We start from the raw sequence: 17,392 nt of genomic DNA, 5'->3' as shown, positions 1-17,392 counted from the left end.
GGAGCCAGTGGGCTCAAGTGGCTGGAGTGCAATTTGGATTCTTGCTGCTCTGATTGGGGCCCTGCTGTTCTGAGCTATTCCTGTGCAATTTACACAGGGGCTGAAGTTAAGCTAATACTTTGCCTCTCTTCCAGTGCCACTGCCAAGCTGTGAGCACCACTAGGGAGGCAGTGGGCCATGCTCAGGCCATGTTCTCCATACATAAACTGGCTGGGCAGGGAGTGATGACGTGGCACCTGCCACCTGCACTGATAAGGGCTCCTGTTCCTCTTTGTGCCCCTAAAGGACAGCCATGAAGCTGCTATGGATGTCCCTGCTGCTAGCGGCCTCTTGCGTCTCCACTGTCCAGGGCTTGCCAGAGGACGTCAAAGAAGACAGCATCAACATATCCCAGCCCTTGCATATCGTGGAGGAAGGCAACCTGCTAGTGCTAACACCTGCTGGCCTGACCCAGATGCTGAACCAGACCCGCTTCCTCATGGTGCTTTTTCGTGAGTGTCCCCCACTCCTGGGTGGTGGGCGATGGGTGGGGTGAGATCTGCCTCCTTGCTCCTGGCAGCCAGGGGAATTTTATATATTGCTAAACACACAAGAACACATATTATTAACATATTTTAAAATAGTATGTATATACTCTCATTCCCAATTTCTGGATGAGAATACTGAGGTCCAGGGAGGTTAAGCAATTTGCAAGATATGATGTTGCCACTTTAGTCTTGATTTATATGTTGCTCCTCAGTCCCACTGAAGGTAAAAAGTCAAGCTTTACTCTTAGGTATCTTTATATTCTGAAACTCAACTTTCCCCTCTGTAAAATGGGCATGAGCATCATGACCATACTGGGCTGTTGTAAAGATGAAATGAGGTAATATGTCAAGTAGCTGGAATGCAACCAGAGAACAATAAATGGTGGCAGTTATGGGCAAGCTCTTAAGCAAAAATTTGCAGACCATCACCTTCATCTGAACTCTGCCTGTCCACTTTTGTTCTTTGGACTGTTGTTCTTTGCATCAGTAGACATTTCTTCTTTTCCTTAGGCCCTGGGCACAGAGCTGTGCCTTGGGGCAGGGTAGGAGGGATTTTCACGTCAGCTTTCACATAGTCAGCACTTACTGTGTGCTGGGCATTGTCCTGAGTGCCCCACTACATGTTAAGTCAGTTAATCCTCACAACAAGCCAGTGTGGTGGCACCATTTGTCTCCCTATTTTATAGCTGAGGAGACAGAAGCTCAAAGAGGCCAAGCGATTTGCCCGAAGTCACACAGCTCACAAGTGGGGACCGCAGACCCTGTGCTACACCACTTCCCACCTGCAAGGATTGCAAGGGTGCAGAAAGCAGATATGAACACTGGATTCCAGAAGCCTTCAGAGCCTCTCCTGGGGAGTGTCTGGATCTGTGTCAGTCCCCAAGGCCTGCTTCCAGGTTGTACCTGGCCTGACTAGCACCCAGGTTCCTGGAGGCCAGGCAGTGCCTGAGGTTCCAGAGCTGGGCCGGGCAGTGCAGGGTGGGTGCTGCCCATTTCCAGGCAGCCTCTCCTCCCCTCTTCTTGGCTGATGCTCTGGTGTAGCCTTTTCTCCCGTCTGTCAGTTTGCCTTCCTCAAACACTGACCCTTCACAGGCTTCCTTTTCTCTCCAGTCTGACCAGTGCATGTACTGGGATGAGAGGTTCACGGTCCTAGGCTCAAATGCTGGGCTCTGCCACTTATTGGCGAGGTGACCTTGAGCAGGTGACCTTGATCGCTCTGAGCCTCTCTTTACTTGGCTGTAAAATGGGGAATTTAATAATATGATATAATTCCTAGGGTGCTTAGCACAGTGCCTGGTGCATAGTAAGAGCTTAAGAATATATTGGCTGTCATTCTTTTTATCATCATTTTGAGATTCCTCCTCTGCACAGAAGCGTTAATGATTTTTCCCTTGCTGGTTGTTGTGGTGATGAAAATGGGCTCAAACATGCAGTCATTAGTGCCTAGTGAGCATTCATTGGGCAGAAACTGTTATTACTGCATTCTAATTCACCCCACTTTTACTCAGCTTACTCAGTGCCAGGCCTTGGGTGGGCTCTTTGGGAGCCCCAGAGAAAAGGGGTCTTGGTTTCTGCTCTCAAAGACTTTGTCAGAAGTCAGGACTGTCACAAAGCAGGAGAAACTCTTTAAAATGATATTCATGCCATTAGAAGAGTCTAAAACGGTATACATTGGGTGCCCCACGGAGAAGTGACAGCTTGGACTTGTCCTCAGAAAGGGTGGTTTTGGCTACAAACCAGTTGGGCAGCCTCCTTGGTCTTGGCTCCTGCATCCTTGCATCCTGGAATGCACATGGGTCTCCAGGTCAATGCAAATGCATCTTGAAGCTTGAAGTTTGGCTTGAAGTGAGAGAAATCTTTGTTATTTGGCCCCCCAGTGGTGCCCAGTGATGGACAATCTGCAGCCAGAGCAGTGGAGTGAGCACTCTGAAATCTATTATTGCTGACATCAATAATTATCAAAGACCACATGCCAAGCACTGGTAAATCCTAAAGTGTTTTTTTGTGGGTTTTTTTGTTTGTTTATTTGTTTTTTAACTTGAATCACCCACACACTTTTGTCTGTAAGTGACATCAAGGTTTGGAGTAAAGTATACAAGTTTGGGAGCCAGGCCAGCCTGAGTGTGAAACCCAATACTGCCATGACCTAGATAGGTGGCCTTGGGTACATTTCTTTGTGTCTCAGCTTCATCTGTGGAGTGGGAATAACAGAAGTGGTGGAGTCATTGTAGGGATTGACTGAGGGTATCTATGAAGGATCCGACACAGGGAAGATGTTCAGTAAATGAGTACTCATCCTCCCGTGGCCCTGGGGCACAAAACAGGTCATCAACTTTCTGTCAGTTAGGACTGGGTTCAGCTTCAAGGAATAAAGAATCTGCTAATGACGACTTAAATGCAGACCAGGGACAGGCAGTCAATGGCTGTCCTAGCAGCTTCATGGTGTTAAGGATGCAGGCTCCATCTATCTTCTTGCATCACCCCTGACACGTTGTAGCTTGTGCTCATAAGATGGCTGAGGTACCTCTTGTGATGTATTGTGCATTTTGCTAGGGGAAAAGAGGGACAAGCAAATAGCAAAAGGACAAAATACATATCAGCTAAGTATGTCCCTTGGAAAAAAAAAAATCGGAACTTTTCCAGAAGCTCCACCAGTGACTTTTGTTATACCTTATTGGCTAGAACTGGGCCGTGGCTGTTCCCAACCTGAGGAGTCTGAAACGGAGAATGTTTTAGGTTTCTATCGCTATGGTCCAGGAATGGTTGATTCCCAGTATTTGCCACAAGACCCAAGGTTGCAGGCTAACTTAAATGGGCCAAATATCTTGTTAGTTCTTTGCATACTGTAGCTCAGTTTTTAATGGTAGATGAATGAAGTCCTTTAATGAAATAAATTCTAAAACTGGTTGCCTACTTTTGTACCCAAACTCTTTTGTTGTTCTGATTTTTAAAAAAATATATATGTAGACAGAATACGTGCAAGCAGGCGGAGGGGCAGAAGGAGACAGAGAGAGAATCTTAAGCAGACTCCATGCACAGCGTGGGGCCCAAGGCAGGGCTCAGTCTCAGGACCCTGAGATCATGACCTGAGCTGAAATCAAGAATTGGACACTTAACCAACTAAGCCACCTGGGCGCCCCTCATTGTTCTCATTTTGATTAGATATTTTAAAGATCACTGTGTTAGGGAAAGCTAACTGCTATGCCAACTCCCAAATCTAGATTTGTAAAGGTTGACTTCTTAAATCTTAGTCCCAGGCAGGTCTGCAGAGGAGCTTTGCTCCATAGAGTCATTCAGTCAGCCAGGCTGCTTCCATCCAGTGCCTCAAGCATCACTTAGGGCCTAGAGTACTCCACTGAGTCCTCTGCTTCCAGCCAGCAAATGGATTGAGAGACAGAGGACATGCTTCTGGGCCAGGCCAGCCCTGGAAATGGTGCACATCGGTGCTCCTTCAAGTGCTGCCTGTGGACCCGCAGTGCCAGCATCACATAGGAGCTCATCAGAATTGCAAAATACCAGGCCCCATTCTAGACCTCCTGAGTCGGAGTCCCAGGGGATTCACACGGACATTACAGGGTGAGGAGTATGTGTAATTTGTGCCCATGTTCCATGGGCCGCAGCTCTGCAGGGGAGGCTGGGAAACTCAGTCCGGCAGTGTGAATGAAAAGGAAAAAGAAGCAGGGTTTGGGGAACACATGGCATTTTCTGCCTTAATCACACCGCACCTTAAAGGAACCTTGACACGGCCTTTGATTCAAACACAACCTGAAGCTGGGCTGGCTGAGAGGCGGCTGGGCTGTGTAAGCTCTTCCAGACACTAAACCACCAGGAATAGGCTTCTCTTCTGGGCAGCAATGTCAACAACGATTTCCTGCATGAGGCTGACTTTATGGACTGTTTGCTCAGGTTAACGTTCCAAGGACACCTGGTTCCCAAATCCAATAGGCACTTGTCAGTCCTCACCTTCCTTGACCTCTTTGCAGCCCCAACCTGAGACCCTTTGCCCTTTGGTGCCCATGAGCCCATTCTCTTCTGGTTCCCTTTGATCTCTCTGGCTCACTTCTCAGGTCTTTATGGCTCCTCTTCTTTCCCATAACCCTGAAATCAAGGATGTAACAGGCAGCCCATGGACTGAAGACAGCCAGCAGGGGGGTTATGTTTGGGCCGCGCACTGTTTTAAAAATTGAGACATTTCACAATTAAAATTGAATTTACATCTGCTCTTGAAGAAACAGAAGATCTAGAGGCACGGGCCCACATTCTTGCAATGTGACAAGCAGCTGGAGCTGAGTAATGATTTTTTCTTTTGATCAGAAAACATGCCTGTCAGTTTGCCACATCCCTACCCAGCCAACCCCCACAGTCACACCCTGCCTCGCCCCTGTAGCATTTGAGTCTGTGTCCCCCGTCTGAAATTCAGGTCTCCTAGTCTCTTCTTAGTGCAGTCTCTCTGAGTGGTGTCACTTCAGTGGGGGAGTTTGGGTATGTGACCGCCTCAGCAGCTCGGTTGCCCTGGGTCCCAGAGCCTCCTCAGCTGGCTTGTGCAGCCTCTTCATAGCAACGTGGAACAAAAACATTCTTTTTGTGCCCTTAACCTTGATGGTTCCCAGAAGGGAAAATCTGATTGGGTCATTTTTGCTTCCATCCAACATAGAACATGCCTGATGCATAAAATTCCATCAAAATAGTTCCAAGCTTCTGACCTCCATCTAGCCCAGGCTGTTAATGGTTTCTTTCATTGTGCCAGGGCGCATGCTGGATTTTACTTCAAGCCTATGGAACAAGACCTTATAGGGGTGATCTGGTTTGGGCCATTTTCTTAATACAAGCCTGTGACCAGGGCAGGCACTTCTGCTTTGCTGATTGACTCCTCCAGCCGATTCCCCACATCCCTCATCCACCCCAGGACGTGGGCCACCACTTACACATCTGTTTCATGGTCTCCCCTTCAGGGAAGAACTGAGAACCCTGCAGCTCTACTCTACCTGCTGTAGAACTGTAAGCTAATGGTTAGCACAGGTCAGACATCCAAGAAGAAGACATCCGTCTTCTTTTTTTTGCTGCGGTCCTAATCTCTGATCCTGGACCCTCGATGTTGAAGGAACTAGAGCCACACGCTTTGCATGGCACAAGGTACATCTCAACACACATTTACCCTTCCAAAAATGGCACAGCAGGTGGACAAGGCAGAGGAACCTGTCCTGTTTGCATGAGAATGCAAATCTCTGCCCAGTGACTGTTTTAATCAGGGCAGAAGGGGGAGTCCATGGCTCTTTAGGGCTTTAACTGACATAACTTGGGGATTGACGCTGAATCTGGGGCTACATAGAGAGCCAACCAATTTTACATTCTTTTTTTTTTTTTTTTTTTTTTTAGAGAGAGAGAGAATGAGAGAGAGCATATGAGAGGGAGGAGGGTCAGAGGGAGAAGCAGACTCCCCACCCAGCAGGGAGCCCGATGCGGGACTCGATCCAGGGACTCCAGGATCATGACCTGAGCCGAAGGCAGTCGCTTAACCAACTGAGCCACCCAGGCGCCCCCAATTTTACATTCTTTAATGACATTAAATGACAACGAATTTGAATACTTGAAACTTAAAGCATTCCCACTTGATGGTATTTCAAAGCAGTAAACACCAGCAGAGATTTTGTTATCTAAAAGAGACACTCAGGCTCATTACATTTGAATATCTGATTCCTTCCAATACGTGTTTAAATCAAAATGAGTTCTCAAAAACTGGCAGGCCTTCTAAAGTGACCTTTGGAAAAACTAATCACTTGGGGAAAGCATTTTAAATGTTTTCTTTTTTCTAGGAATAAATAGGCTCTTTACAAAAAGGATTTTTCCAATATTGTCCCAGGAACACACTGTATAGTAACTCTCAAGTCCTTAGCTGCTGCCCACTTTCTTAGCTCTCTGAGGACTCCAGGCTCAAGAGTCAATGGTCGATGGGACCTTTCCTCTTGCATGTTCCTCACGTGTCTCCAATGCCACATGTGTTCAAAACAGAACTCAGCATTTTTTATTTGCTCCCTACAACTTGCTTTTTCTCATGCCCTGCCTTAACCAACAGCTCCTCTCTCTACCCAATGTCAAAATCAGAAATCTCAAGGTCATTCTTGACTCCTCTCTATTGTCCCATGTAACCTATCACCAGGTCCTTGTTTAAACCACCTCCTAAAGCCCTCTGCAATCTTCAGTCTTCCCACCCCCTCGCCACTGCCTTCATTCCAGCCAGTGCCCCCACCTGAAACACGGCAGCAGCCTCCTAGAGCATCTGCCCACCCCCTCCAGTGCTGTCCTTACAGCACACCCAGAGATATTTTTTCTTTTTTTTTTATTTATTTGACAGAGAGATAGAGGGCACAGATAGGCAGAGTGGCAGGCAGAGGGAGTGGGAGAGGGAGAAGCAGGCTCTCCGCAGAGCAGGGAGCCCGACGCAGGGCTCAATCCCAGGACCCCAGGATCATGACCTGAGTCGAAGGCAGCTGCCTAACCGACTGAGCCACCCAGGCGCCCCAGATATTTTTTTCCTAAAATGCAAGTCTGATTGGGTCACTTCCTGATTAAAAACCCTCAGTGATTCTCTAAGACCCCAAACTCCTTAACATGGCTACAGTGTCCTCTGCTTGGACTAGCCTCAGCCAGCTTCCCCACTTCACTTGAGAGCTATGCTTTAGCTTCTGAGTAATTTGTAGTTGCTGGATAGGTCACACTGGCTCAAGCCCCAGGGCCTTTGCACTTACAATTCCCTCTGACCATTGTGTCCTCCTCCATTTCCTTGCCTCGATTGTGAGGTTTAAGCTCATGAAGCCACCTTGTCAGGAGGCTGTGTCCACCCTTACTCCCACCTACAGTAGCTAGCAGGCCTTTCCATGATGACGCAACCCTCTGTACCCTCCCTTTCATAGCACTTCTCACACTGTATTGAAACTGCTTTCTAACTTGTGGGCTTCATGGGGGACAGGGGCCAAATCTCATTCACCTCTTGATTACTAACATCTGGCATTGTGCTTGGTAGGCATGCATGAGATGTTGAATGAATGACGGAATGGAATGAGCTTTCTTTTGGCCCATAATGTTCTGCATGAATGAGGCAAGCAGAAAAGAGTAAGCTACCTTTAGTGGGAGAAATCAAAATGAGGTATATCAGAAGCTGTCTCTAGGGTCATTTAAGAAGTACCCTAAAGAAGAGACAGCAAGAGTCCAGGGAGCAGGTTACATGATGATCATGGTGATGATGAAGATGGTGATATGGATGAGGATGGTGATGAAGATGATGATGGTGGTGGCCATTTATTGAGCATCTGTATTCCAGGCACTGTACTTGGTCTCACTGTCCCCATCTTACATATGAGGCAAAGACTTCTCAGAAAGGTTGGAAAATTTGCTGAATTTTAGACCAGGTCTGACACCAAGACTGGTATTTAATCCATCTTACAAGACTGTGCTGATAACTGGAATAGTTATTTATTTATTCATCATTTATTCATTCATTCACTCAATATTTATTGAATACCTCTTATGTGTCAGATAGACTTCTAGGCACAAAACAGATGGACATCCTTGCTTCACAGAACTTACGTCCTAAAGAGGGGAGATTGAGGTAAACAAATAAGTAAAGAATGTAGTATGTCTTCGGGTTAAAAGCACTATGGAGAAAAACAAAGAAGAGCAACAGAGAGAGCAAAGAGTTAGTGGAAGTGGGGCTGCAAATTTATATAGGGTTGTCTGGGAAGGTGACAATTCAGCAAGGACCTGAGGGCAGGAAGGCAGCAACCTATGCAGATAGCTGGGAGGAGAGCATTTCAGGCAAAGGGAAGAGCAAGTGCAAAGGCCCTGGGGTGGGAATGTGCCAGGATGGCTAAAGCTGAGGTGCTGAAGAGAAGTGGGAGATAAGATCCAAAAGGAGGTACAGTCCTTTAGGGCCTTACTGGCCATTACGATGATCAGAGGAATTTGTTGGCTGGCGCTTGAGGAACTAGAAGGGATTGGTTACCATCCTAAAGCTCCCATCATCTGCGAGCATCTCTATACACTATAATGGCCCTATGGGATGGGGAGAGGATTATTCTCAGAATATTCTTCCAAGCTTGATCTAGAGCTTGGTCTAAAGTAGGGTTTCTCATCCTCAGAGCTATTAACACTTTGGCCGGATGGATAATTCTTTCTTGTGTGATGCATTATAGAATGTTTAGTGGCATCCCTGACCTCTACCCATTAGATGTCAGTAGCACTCTAGTTGTGACAATCAGAAATGTCTCCAGATATGGCCAAATGCCCCCCATTGAGAAACAATGTCTAAAGAAAGGCATACTCCAGCTCCCTGTGCTGAGAGCTAATTTCCAATCCCTACAGTCTCACTTTCCCGTCCACCAGCCCCTCCCCTGACTCACACTGGCTGCTTAGAAGAGGGAATGTGAGGTTATCTACTAAAGATGCAGGCAAACATTGATTCTAGGTCTGTTAGCCATTAACACATCTACACATCAGGTAGACATTCAGAGAGTCATTCCCTCTTCTAATATGACCCTGGGTCCCATTTGCTTACCCCAAAACCCACATGAGAGCCACACAATAGGCCCAGGCTTGTGTTGGATGACTTGGTGTTAGTCACCCTTGTCTCTCTTTCCCCAAGAACCAGAATATCTGCAGAGGATCCTGACATTTCCATTAAGACCCTCCCTTCACAGAGAGAACCTGGTCAGGGCAAGATCAAGGGTTCTCCACCTATGCCATCATAATGGTTAATGGTTTGGGGGCACTTCTGTGCCAGAGCTTTGCACACCCTGTCTTACTATGTAGGATCATCTTAAGGTGTGGGATCAATTAGTATCCCCATTCAGCAGATGAGGAAACAGAGGTACAGAGATGTTTAAAAAACAAGCTGCCTAGGCCACAGGTGCTGTAAACCACATAACTGCCTCTGTTTTATGAGACAACCTAATGAAGTTCACTGAATACCATATGGCAGTCAGACAATGAGCTCTACCTAGATAGAACTTAGGACCCAAGGAAGGCTGTACTTGCAGGAGCTCTCGCCTCCCAGCAGAGGGCTCCCGGCCCATCCACAACCCACTGGGCTCCACTCTGCCCAAGCAACAGTGTACATCGGAATTGTTTCCACACCCCAGCCAAACTGGCATTTCCGGTTGGCCAGGGCAGGATATAGGCACCAAGACCTGAGAGGCGTATGCATTCATTTCACTTTTGCAAACTTGGGTTTGCAGAGCCCCAGCGGTAAAACCAATTTGCAAATTTTAAAAAGAAACCAGAAGACAGGACTGTAAATCATAAAGAGTGAATTTGCCTTTACAGATTCTCTCTGCTCTGATGGAAACCACCCCAGAGCAGGGGAGATGGAAAACCCACCCCCATCCCTCCCTTCCAGGAAAAAGGAAACTTTTTTAGACCAGCTCACCCATATGGTCAGTTAGAGCGTGAATCTGGGAGTCAGTCAGCCTTGGAGTTGAATCTCAGCCTAACCGCATATTAGCTGTAAGACCTCTGGGCTTCTGTTTCTTGTCCGTAACATTCCTCACCTGGAATGGTAGATAACTCAGAGGCTGTTCTGAGGATTAACCAGGATAGCAATGGGGTTGGCGCAGTAAGTGCTCAATAACTTGTCACTGTTGTTACCTTGTTATCATTACTGTCACCACCACCATCATCACCATCAGCTGCAGGAGCCATCCAGCTGCTCTGGTCAAAACCTCAGAGTCATCCTTGACTCCTCTCATTCATTCATACTCCCCATCCAATCTATCATCTCCTCCCATCTAGCCAATCTATCACCAGTCATCTCCTCCTTCAAAATCTCTCAGACCCTGACCACTTCTCACTCCCTCCACTGCCACTACCCTGGCTCAAGCCATTACCATCTCTCACCTGGATTATTACAGAGGCCTCCAACTGGTCTCCCTGGATCCACTCTCTTTCCCCTTTGGTCTAATGTTCATGTAACATTTAGTACAGTCCAGTTAAAAAGTAAGTAGGATCGGGGCACCTGGGTGGCTCAGTCGTTAAGCGTCTGCCTTCGGCTCAGGTCATGATCCCAGGGTCTTGGGATCGAGCCCCGCACCGGGCTCCTTGCTCCACAGGAAGCCTGCTTCTCCCTCTCCCGCTCCCCTTGCTTATGTTCCCTCTCTCACTGTGTCTCTCTCTGTCAAAAAATGAATAAAATCTTAAAAAAAAAAAAAAAAAAAAAGTAAGTAGGATCATATCTAACTCTGCCCCAAACCCTCCAGTATCTTTCCACACTCCTCAGAGAGGGGCCAAAATCTATTCAGTGGCTGACAAGGCCCTATGTCATCTGACCCCTAGGCCCCTCATTCTGCTCCACTTCTTGTCATTCCTCAAACATGCTGCACATACTCCCACCTCGGGGGCCTTTGCACTTATGGTTCCCCTGCCTGGAAACTCTCTTCCTCCACATACCCACATAACCTGCTCCCTCACCTCTTTCAGTCTTTATTAAAATGTTTCTTCTTGGTGAGGCTTCCTTCAGCCTCCCTACTTAAACTCAATCCCCCTGACACTCCTAACATCCAGCTCTGCTTCTTTTGTCTCCGTAGCACTTAGCATCTAAGATAGCATATACTTGTTCACTTTCTGTCCTCTCTAACAAGAGCAGGGATTTTTTCCCATTGATTGTTAAGTCCCCAGTACCCAGAACCGTGTCTGGCACGTGGCAGATCCTAGAAAAGATTTGTCGAATGAATGATGAATGATCGGATGAATGGATGGATGGATGGACGGATGCGTGGATAAATCGCCATTACTATTATCGTTAGATCCTATCCAGCTAGCTTTAGGAGCCCAGCATTCCTGTTATCACAGACTGTTTCTCTCACGTCCATTCCAGATACCCAGGAGCACTGGGCTGTGTGTGGGACCTCTTCAAGCTCCACCATTTAGACAATCATTCCATGTGTTTTTCTTGCCCGGAGCTGCTTCCCTTAGAGATTCAGATTTGGACACCATGTCAATCAGCCACCCCCTGAGCCAGGCAGGGCCAGATCCACAAGGAAGCCCGGGGAGAGGCCTGAGGGCTGGAGCAGGGGCACCGGGCCAGCAGCTGCTGGCCATGATGGGTTGGCGGTATCAAAGACAATGATGGTGACAAAGCAGGCGGTGGGGAGGCAAAAAGTCCCACTTCCTGTGCATTGGTTGGGAATTTAATGAAAACAATCATTCACTTTTGGGCTCCATCGCAGGAGCAGGTGTGCTGACTGGCAGTGGGGCATGTACCAGCTGTCCTGGAGCTGGCTTTCTGGCTTTTGCTTTACAAAAGCCCTCTCTGTTGGAACTTGGAACTTGCCCAGGAAGGGGAAGTGATTTGTACCTTCTCCAAGTGCACTCCAGATGGACAGGGCGGAGGGGTGGGGACTGGCACAGGGCATGCGTTCTGACTTGAAAGGGAATCAGTGACCCCTGGCCCTGGCTTGGCCCACCTGCTGCAGACATCAGGGCGGTGAGGGGCCTGCAATCTCTCAGTGTTATCAGGAAGAAGGAAGGCAAATGTGAGTGCCTTTTAGTCCTCTCTCATTTAGGCCAGGAATCCCACGCCAGCTCCCTGAGGCCGTTTTCCAGATAGGGGCTCCCCACTCGTAACCCCCACCTCACTGCCCAGCAATATGAGGGGCCAATGAATCCTAATCGAGTGTGTGAGGTCTCTTTGACACCAGTTACCCCAAGGGGGGCCAGGCTCACAGTGGGGGGCATCGTAACCGCTTCTCACACCTGACCTTCCTTACTTGAGAGTCCCCTCATGTGTTCATGCTAAGGGCAACGGGAGTGGCTCAATTTGGCCTGTAACTCCGGAACTTTCCACCAGATGGCGCGCATACTCCCTCATTCCTTCTCCTCTGACTTCTGACCATAGAAATTGTACAATAATAATAACAGCAGTAATAAGAACGCATTATGTCCTTATCATGTGCCAGGCACTGTGCTGAGGGTTTGACACACCAGTGCTGGGTAGAGAGCCGACTGAGTGGTTCCAGATCCTAGCTATTATCTCTCACTGCCACAGGACCCTGGGCAAGTAGGACATTTTGCTTCCCATCAGTTTCCTCATCTATAAAATTGAGATAATAACCATACCTACCCCATAGGGGTGCTGAGAGGATTAGATGGCTCAATCCATGGAAAGTCTTAGAAATTAATAAGCACTGTATAACTGATTGTTAAATAAGTCTTACTTGGCTGAGAACTCTATGGGATAGTCGATACTATTTTTCTCATTTTACCCATGACGAAAGTGGGACTCACAGAGTTGGAGTGAGTTGCCCAAAGTTGTATTGCTTCCAGTGTTCCTGAGCCCAAAGAACCCTGATGTGCCTCCCAAATGGCAAATTTCATGAAACATGTGCCTCCCATCCTGCCACATTTCTGAAAATCTACCTAGTACAGCAGAGCACAAAGAAGGCCCGGGAGCTAAGAAGGTGAAACCTAGCCTCCTTCTCGGGAGATGGGGAGCGGGAGAGGCTCTACCAAGTTCTGATTTATACTGGCTCTTTCAGACAACCCATCCTCCAAGCAATCCAGGAACCTGGCTGAGGAACTGGGCAAAGCTGTGGAAGTCGTGGGCAAAGGCAAGAACGGGCTCGGCTTTGGCAAAGTGGACATCACGGTGGAGAAGGAACTTCAGAAGGAGTTTGACGTTAAGAAGGCCCCAGAGTTGAAGCTGTTTTTTGAGGGCAACAGGTCGGAACCCATCAGTTGCAAAGGTAACAGCCCTTGTGTGTCAAGGCAGTGCTAGCTCTGGAAACACAAACACCAGCATTTCAGTGGTGTAATAGAATTACGAGTTTATTTCTTGCTCATGTAGAGCCCAGCTGGCAGCCAGAGGGTGGAGGTGGGTGGCTCAGCTCCACACAATCTTTCAAGGACCCAGGTTCCTTCCAGCTTGTAGCTCTGCCTTCCCTTAGGGCCTCTGAGCCCCCTGCCATTTTCTCTGTATCTAGCCAGCAGTTGGGTCAAGGAGGTAGAGGATCGCCACTGGTGGTGCTCATGACCCAGGCTTGGAAGTGGCAAACATCACATCTCATTCCAATGACCAAAATTCTGTTACATGGCCCCACTCAACTGAAAGGCTGAGCAATATGGCCCTGATCTGTGTCCATAAGGAAAATAAAATTTTGGTGAACACACAGCTGCCTCCACCACAGCTTGCGTCTCAGCTGGTGGGCCTCAGAAACACCATGAGGTGGGAAAGTGAGATGCATGCCTCACAAACTGCCAGAGACCAGAGAGTAAGTTCCTAACTCCACCTCCTACCTCCCGCCCCAATCTTCTACTTTAGAATGGTTTTGACAGGGTCGCGGGCCAAGAAAAGGGACACTGGGAGATGATGAAACAGATTTGGGACAGGGTGACTACCAAACACTTGAGCTTTATCATCATCCATTTCATTCATTAACTCATTCATTCACTTATTCAATGCTTTTATTGAGAAACTACCCTGTGTCAGGCCCTATCTCGGTGTCAAGAATGCTTGAAGAATTATGTGACTCAGTGTGGCACATGGTAGGTCCTAATTTTTAAAAATGCTAAGTATACAAATGCATAAATGTGTGTAAAACTGATGCACGGATAGAACGAAACTGACAAATGCCAATGTGCCTATTACAGCCTGTTCTATGCTAGTAGAATGTTCCCATTATATGTGTGAATGATTGAATCAGGAAACTGAGATAGTCTTTTGCAGGGTCTGGCATTTAGCAAGTCTGCAATAAGCCTGTTTGAGTTTTGTTGCAAAAACTAAAGGGCCGAGAGAGAGCTACCACCTGCAGGGGCTGCAGTTCTCATAGCGGACACAAGGGGGCATGAGACACAGGCCAGACTTGCAGGGGAAGGAGCCGCAAAAGCGCCAACTTCAAGGCGGATTACGTACAAAACCAGGCAGTGCAGTGGCTCCCAAGGGACTTGTGGGACAATGGTGGCCTGGGGGGTGGGGGTGCGGGGGGGGGACGTGAGGTCTGACTCCTCTTTGAGGCAATAAAGGTGACAATGTGGCAACTTCCAGACTGTCTGAGCCCCTTTTGGTAGGAGCCAGTGCCCGGGACCACCTCTGCAATGCAGGAAAGCTACATCACCGCCTCCTCCAGGAAGTCCCCTTTGACTGCCCGGATCAGGATGCCAGCCCTCCTCTGGAGTCCCACAGCACCTATGCTTCCCCCTCAAGGCCCTCATTTCACAGAACTGATTCTGTTCTCCGTTGTCTAGCAAGAGCACAGGGCAGGAGCCAATGTCACTTCTTCTCCTGGGTCCTCGGAAGAGGCTGCCCAAACTGGCAGACACCACCTGGCTTTATATCCTTACCACATGCCTGAAGGAAGGACCATCGCTTCCCTCTTGTCAAATCTTACTTTTCTCCTCTGTGAAATGGAGATGGTGGAAGTATCTCCCTCCTAGGGTTACTGATGAGGTGAAACCAGTCTGTAAGGCACAAGCCCTGACACGGATCTGAACCATTCACTGTGCTCCATCACTCTTCTGGGCCCCTTTACATGTCACAACAACCCAGCGTGGCAGGTGCTTTTACAGATGGGAACCTGCAGAGAGAGATGGAACGACTTCCTCGAAGCCCCCCAGCTAATAAGCACTGCGACCCACAAGTGTTTTCTGCGAAGGGCCAGATAATAAATATTTTAGGGCTTAAGGCCAAGCAATCTCTTTCCCAACTACTTAACTCTGCTGATACAGTGGAAAAGCAGTCCCACATAAACCATTGGGTGTCAATAAAACTTTATTTATAAGGTCAACTGTCAGGTCAAAATTGGCCCATGGGCTGTCATTGACCAACCCCTGCTCTACGTTGTGCTGCACTCAAAATAAATGGCCAATGTGGCTCTTGTTATTATCAAACTATTAGTTTTCTGACCCTTGTGCAGTGCCTGGAACACTTAGGTTCTTCATGAATAGTTTTTGAGTTTGAATGGGATGGAACTGCAAGGACCCACTGCAGGCAGACTTGGGGTAAGGAACCAGCCCATATTTCTACTAGGCTTGCCCATCCCTCCTCCTCTTCAGTGTTACCTCCAACCAGGGAGAGAGGCAATGGGGTGCTGGGAGGGAGCCAGGGCCTGGATTTAGGACAAACACTAGTTATGAGAATTTGAGCCAGCCTTCCAATTTCTCATTTCCTAAACAGGATGAATAATGCCAGTTCTGCCAACTAGACAGGGCTTCCCTGAGCTAAGAGGGGCGACAGAGCTTTACTGGTCCCCTGCACCAGCTTTTATGAAAACCTTCCCAGGAGGCAAGTAGGGTTTAGTCCTTGTTGGGTCAAAGCTAGAGTTCTGATTCTCCTCTAGTCTCCCAAGGATTGATGATGGGAAACTTGGTCATGCCCCTCTCTCTGGAGGGAGGGAAACTCAGGTTGGCTCCAGGGCCTCAGTTAATGATGCATTCCCAGCTTGTGCTTGGAAATATGCAGTGGAGAGACAGCCCCAGTCAATCATTGACATAGCGTTCACACCTCAGTTGTTACCGCGTCCTCTGGCTCAGAGCCAAGTGCCAGGGGAGACACCTGCCCAACGGGGGCAGTGACCAATCTGCAGGCATTCAGGAACAAATTATTTGTCAAATTCAGAGCTACCTCAGCCCCACGGGGTTCAGAGGGGCAAAGAGAGCTCAGACATCCCAGAGAAGATGGCCCAAGATCAAGTTCCTTCAAGCCAGCTTATGGTATGATTCATCCACCTCATTCATCCTATAATTATTTCTTGAGCACCTAGTATGAGCCAGACATTACAGGAGCTAGTGAACAAGCGAGCCAAAAATCATAATTTCAGAAAAAGATTCAGTGAAGAAAATGCAACAGGTCATAAACTAGAGAATGATAGGATTGATGGGAGGGGGGTGGTGGTGGTAAGAAAAGTCCAAACCTCAAACGAAATAAGCCAGAGGAGTTGCCCTGACCACTGAGGAAAAGGTAGCTCAGGCAGAGGGCCTGGCGGACACCAAAGCCCGGTGTGCTGGAGGATGGGGGTGTGGCTGCATTGTGGACCGCAGGAGAAGTGGCACAAAATGAGATCAGAGTGATGGTTCTGATGACCTGAAATTCAAATGCATTTGGAGGAGTTTTGTTCACCTTTTTTAGTATTTTCAGGACTTTGGAACCTGTTCCTTCCAGAACACTTATAATTTTTTTTTCAGACAAATGCCTACAAGAGAAACTGTTTCCCTGCTATGTGCTTGTTTCTTCCTGAAAGATGGCTGGGAACACTGAAAATAGAAACTCAGCTTTGGGGCTGAATCCAGGAGGAGAGGGGGACTGCAGCAGGGTGGAGTGCTGTGGTCTGGGGGTGGCATGAAGCCTCCCCCACCCCTCTCTGTCCCTTGAGGCCAGGACATCATCCTTCTATGAACTTCTATGGGCCTGACTCATTGTGGCTTTTAAGATGGCCTGATCGGTATCTACTAAAGCTGAATGCAGCATCCCCTATGACCAGAAATTCTACTCCTGGGCATGTACCCAACAGAAATGCATCCAACGTGCCCCCAGAGACATGCACGAAAATTAATTCTTAATAGTCCCAAACTGGAAACAACCCAAATGATCACCAACAGAGGATGGATAAGTAAATTATAGAATATTCACACGACAGAATGCTACACAGCACATGCAACAATATGGATGAATCTCACAAACGTAACAAAGCCAGACCCCAAAACACATACTGTGTGATTCCACTTGTGTGAAGTTCAAGAGCAGGCAGACTAATGCCTGCTGTTAGAAGTCAGAAGAGTGGTTACACTCAGGTAGGGGTGGGTGAGGGGCTGGCAGGGGGCACAATGGGACTTCTAAGAGCCTGGTAATGGTCTCTCTTGATCTGGTTGGTACTCAGGTGTGTTCA

At 48.0% G+C, this 17,392-nt stretch overlaps 1 protein-coding gene across 1 annotated transcript in view; it reads left to right on the top strand.

Moving 5' to 3' along the window:
- Positions 1-292: 292 nt before the first annotated feature.
- Positions 293-17,392, top strand: part of LOC116628047 (protein disulfide-isomerase-like protein of the testis) — a 33,786-nt gene continuing 16,686 nt past the window's right edge. The window contains exons 1-2 of the mRNA XM_032398094.1: positions 293-491; positions 13,052-13,258. Of these exons, the coding sequence (XP_032253985.1) occupies positions 293-491; positions 13,052-13,258 (406 nt within the window). The remainder of the gene's footprint in view (positions 492-13,051; positions 13,259-17,392) is intronic.

The sequence above is a fragment of the Phoca vitulina genome, unplaced genomic scaffold (genome assembly GCF_004348235.1).
Source record: "Phoca vitulina isolate PV1807 unplaced genomic scaffold, GSC_HSeal_1.0 scaffold110, whole genome shotgun sequence".
Taxonomy (NCBI): domain Eukaryota; kingdom Metazoa; phylum Chordata; class Mammalia; order Carnivora; family Phocidae; genus Phoca; species Phoca vitulina.
Note: the sequence above shows the minus strand (reverse complement) of the source record. Positions and strands in the feature narration are given on the sequence as shown.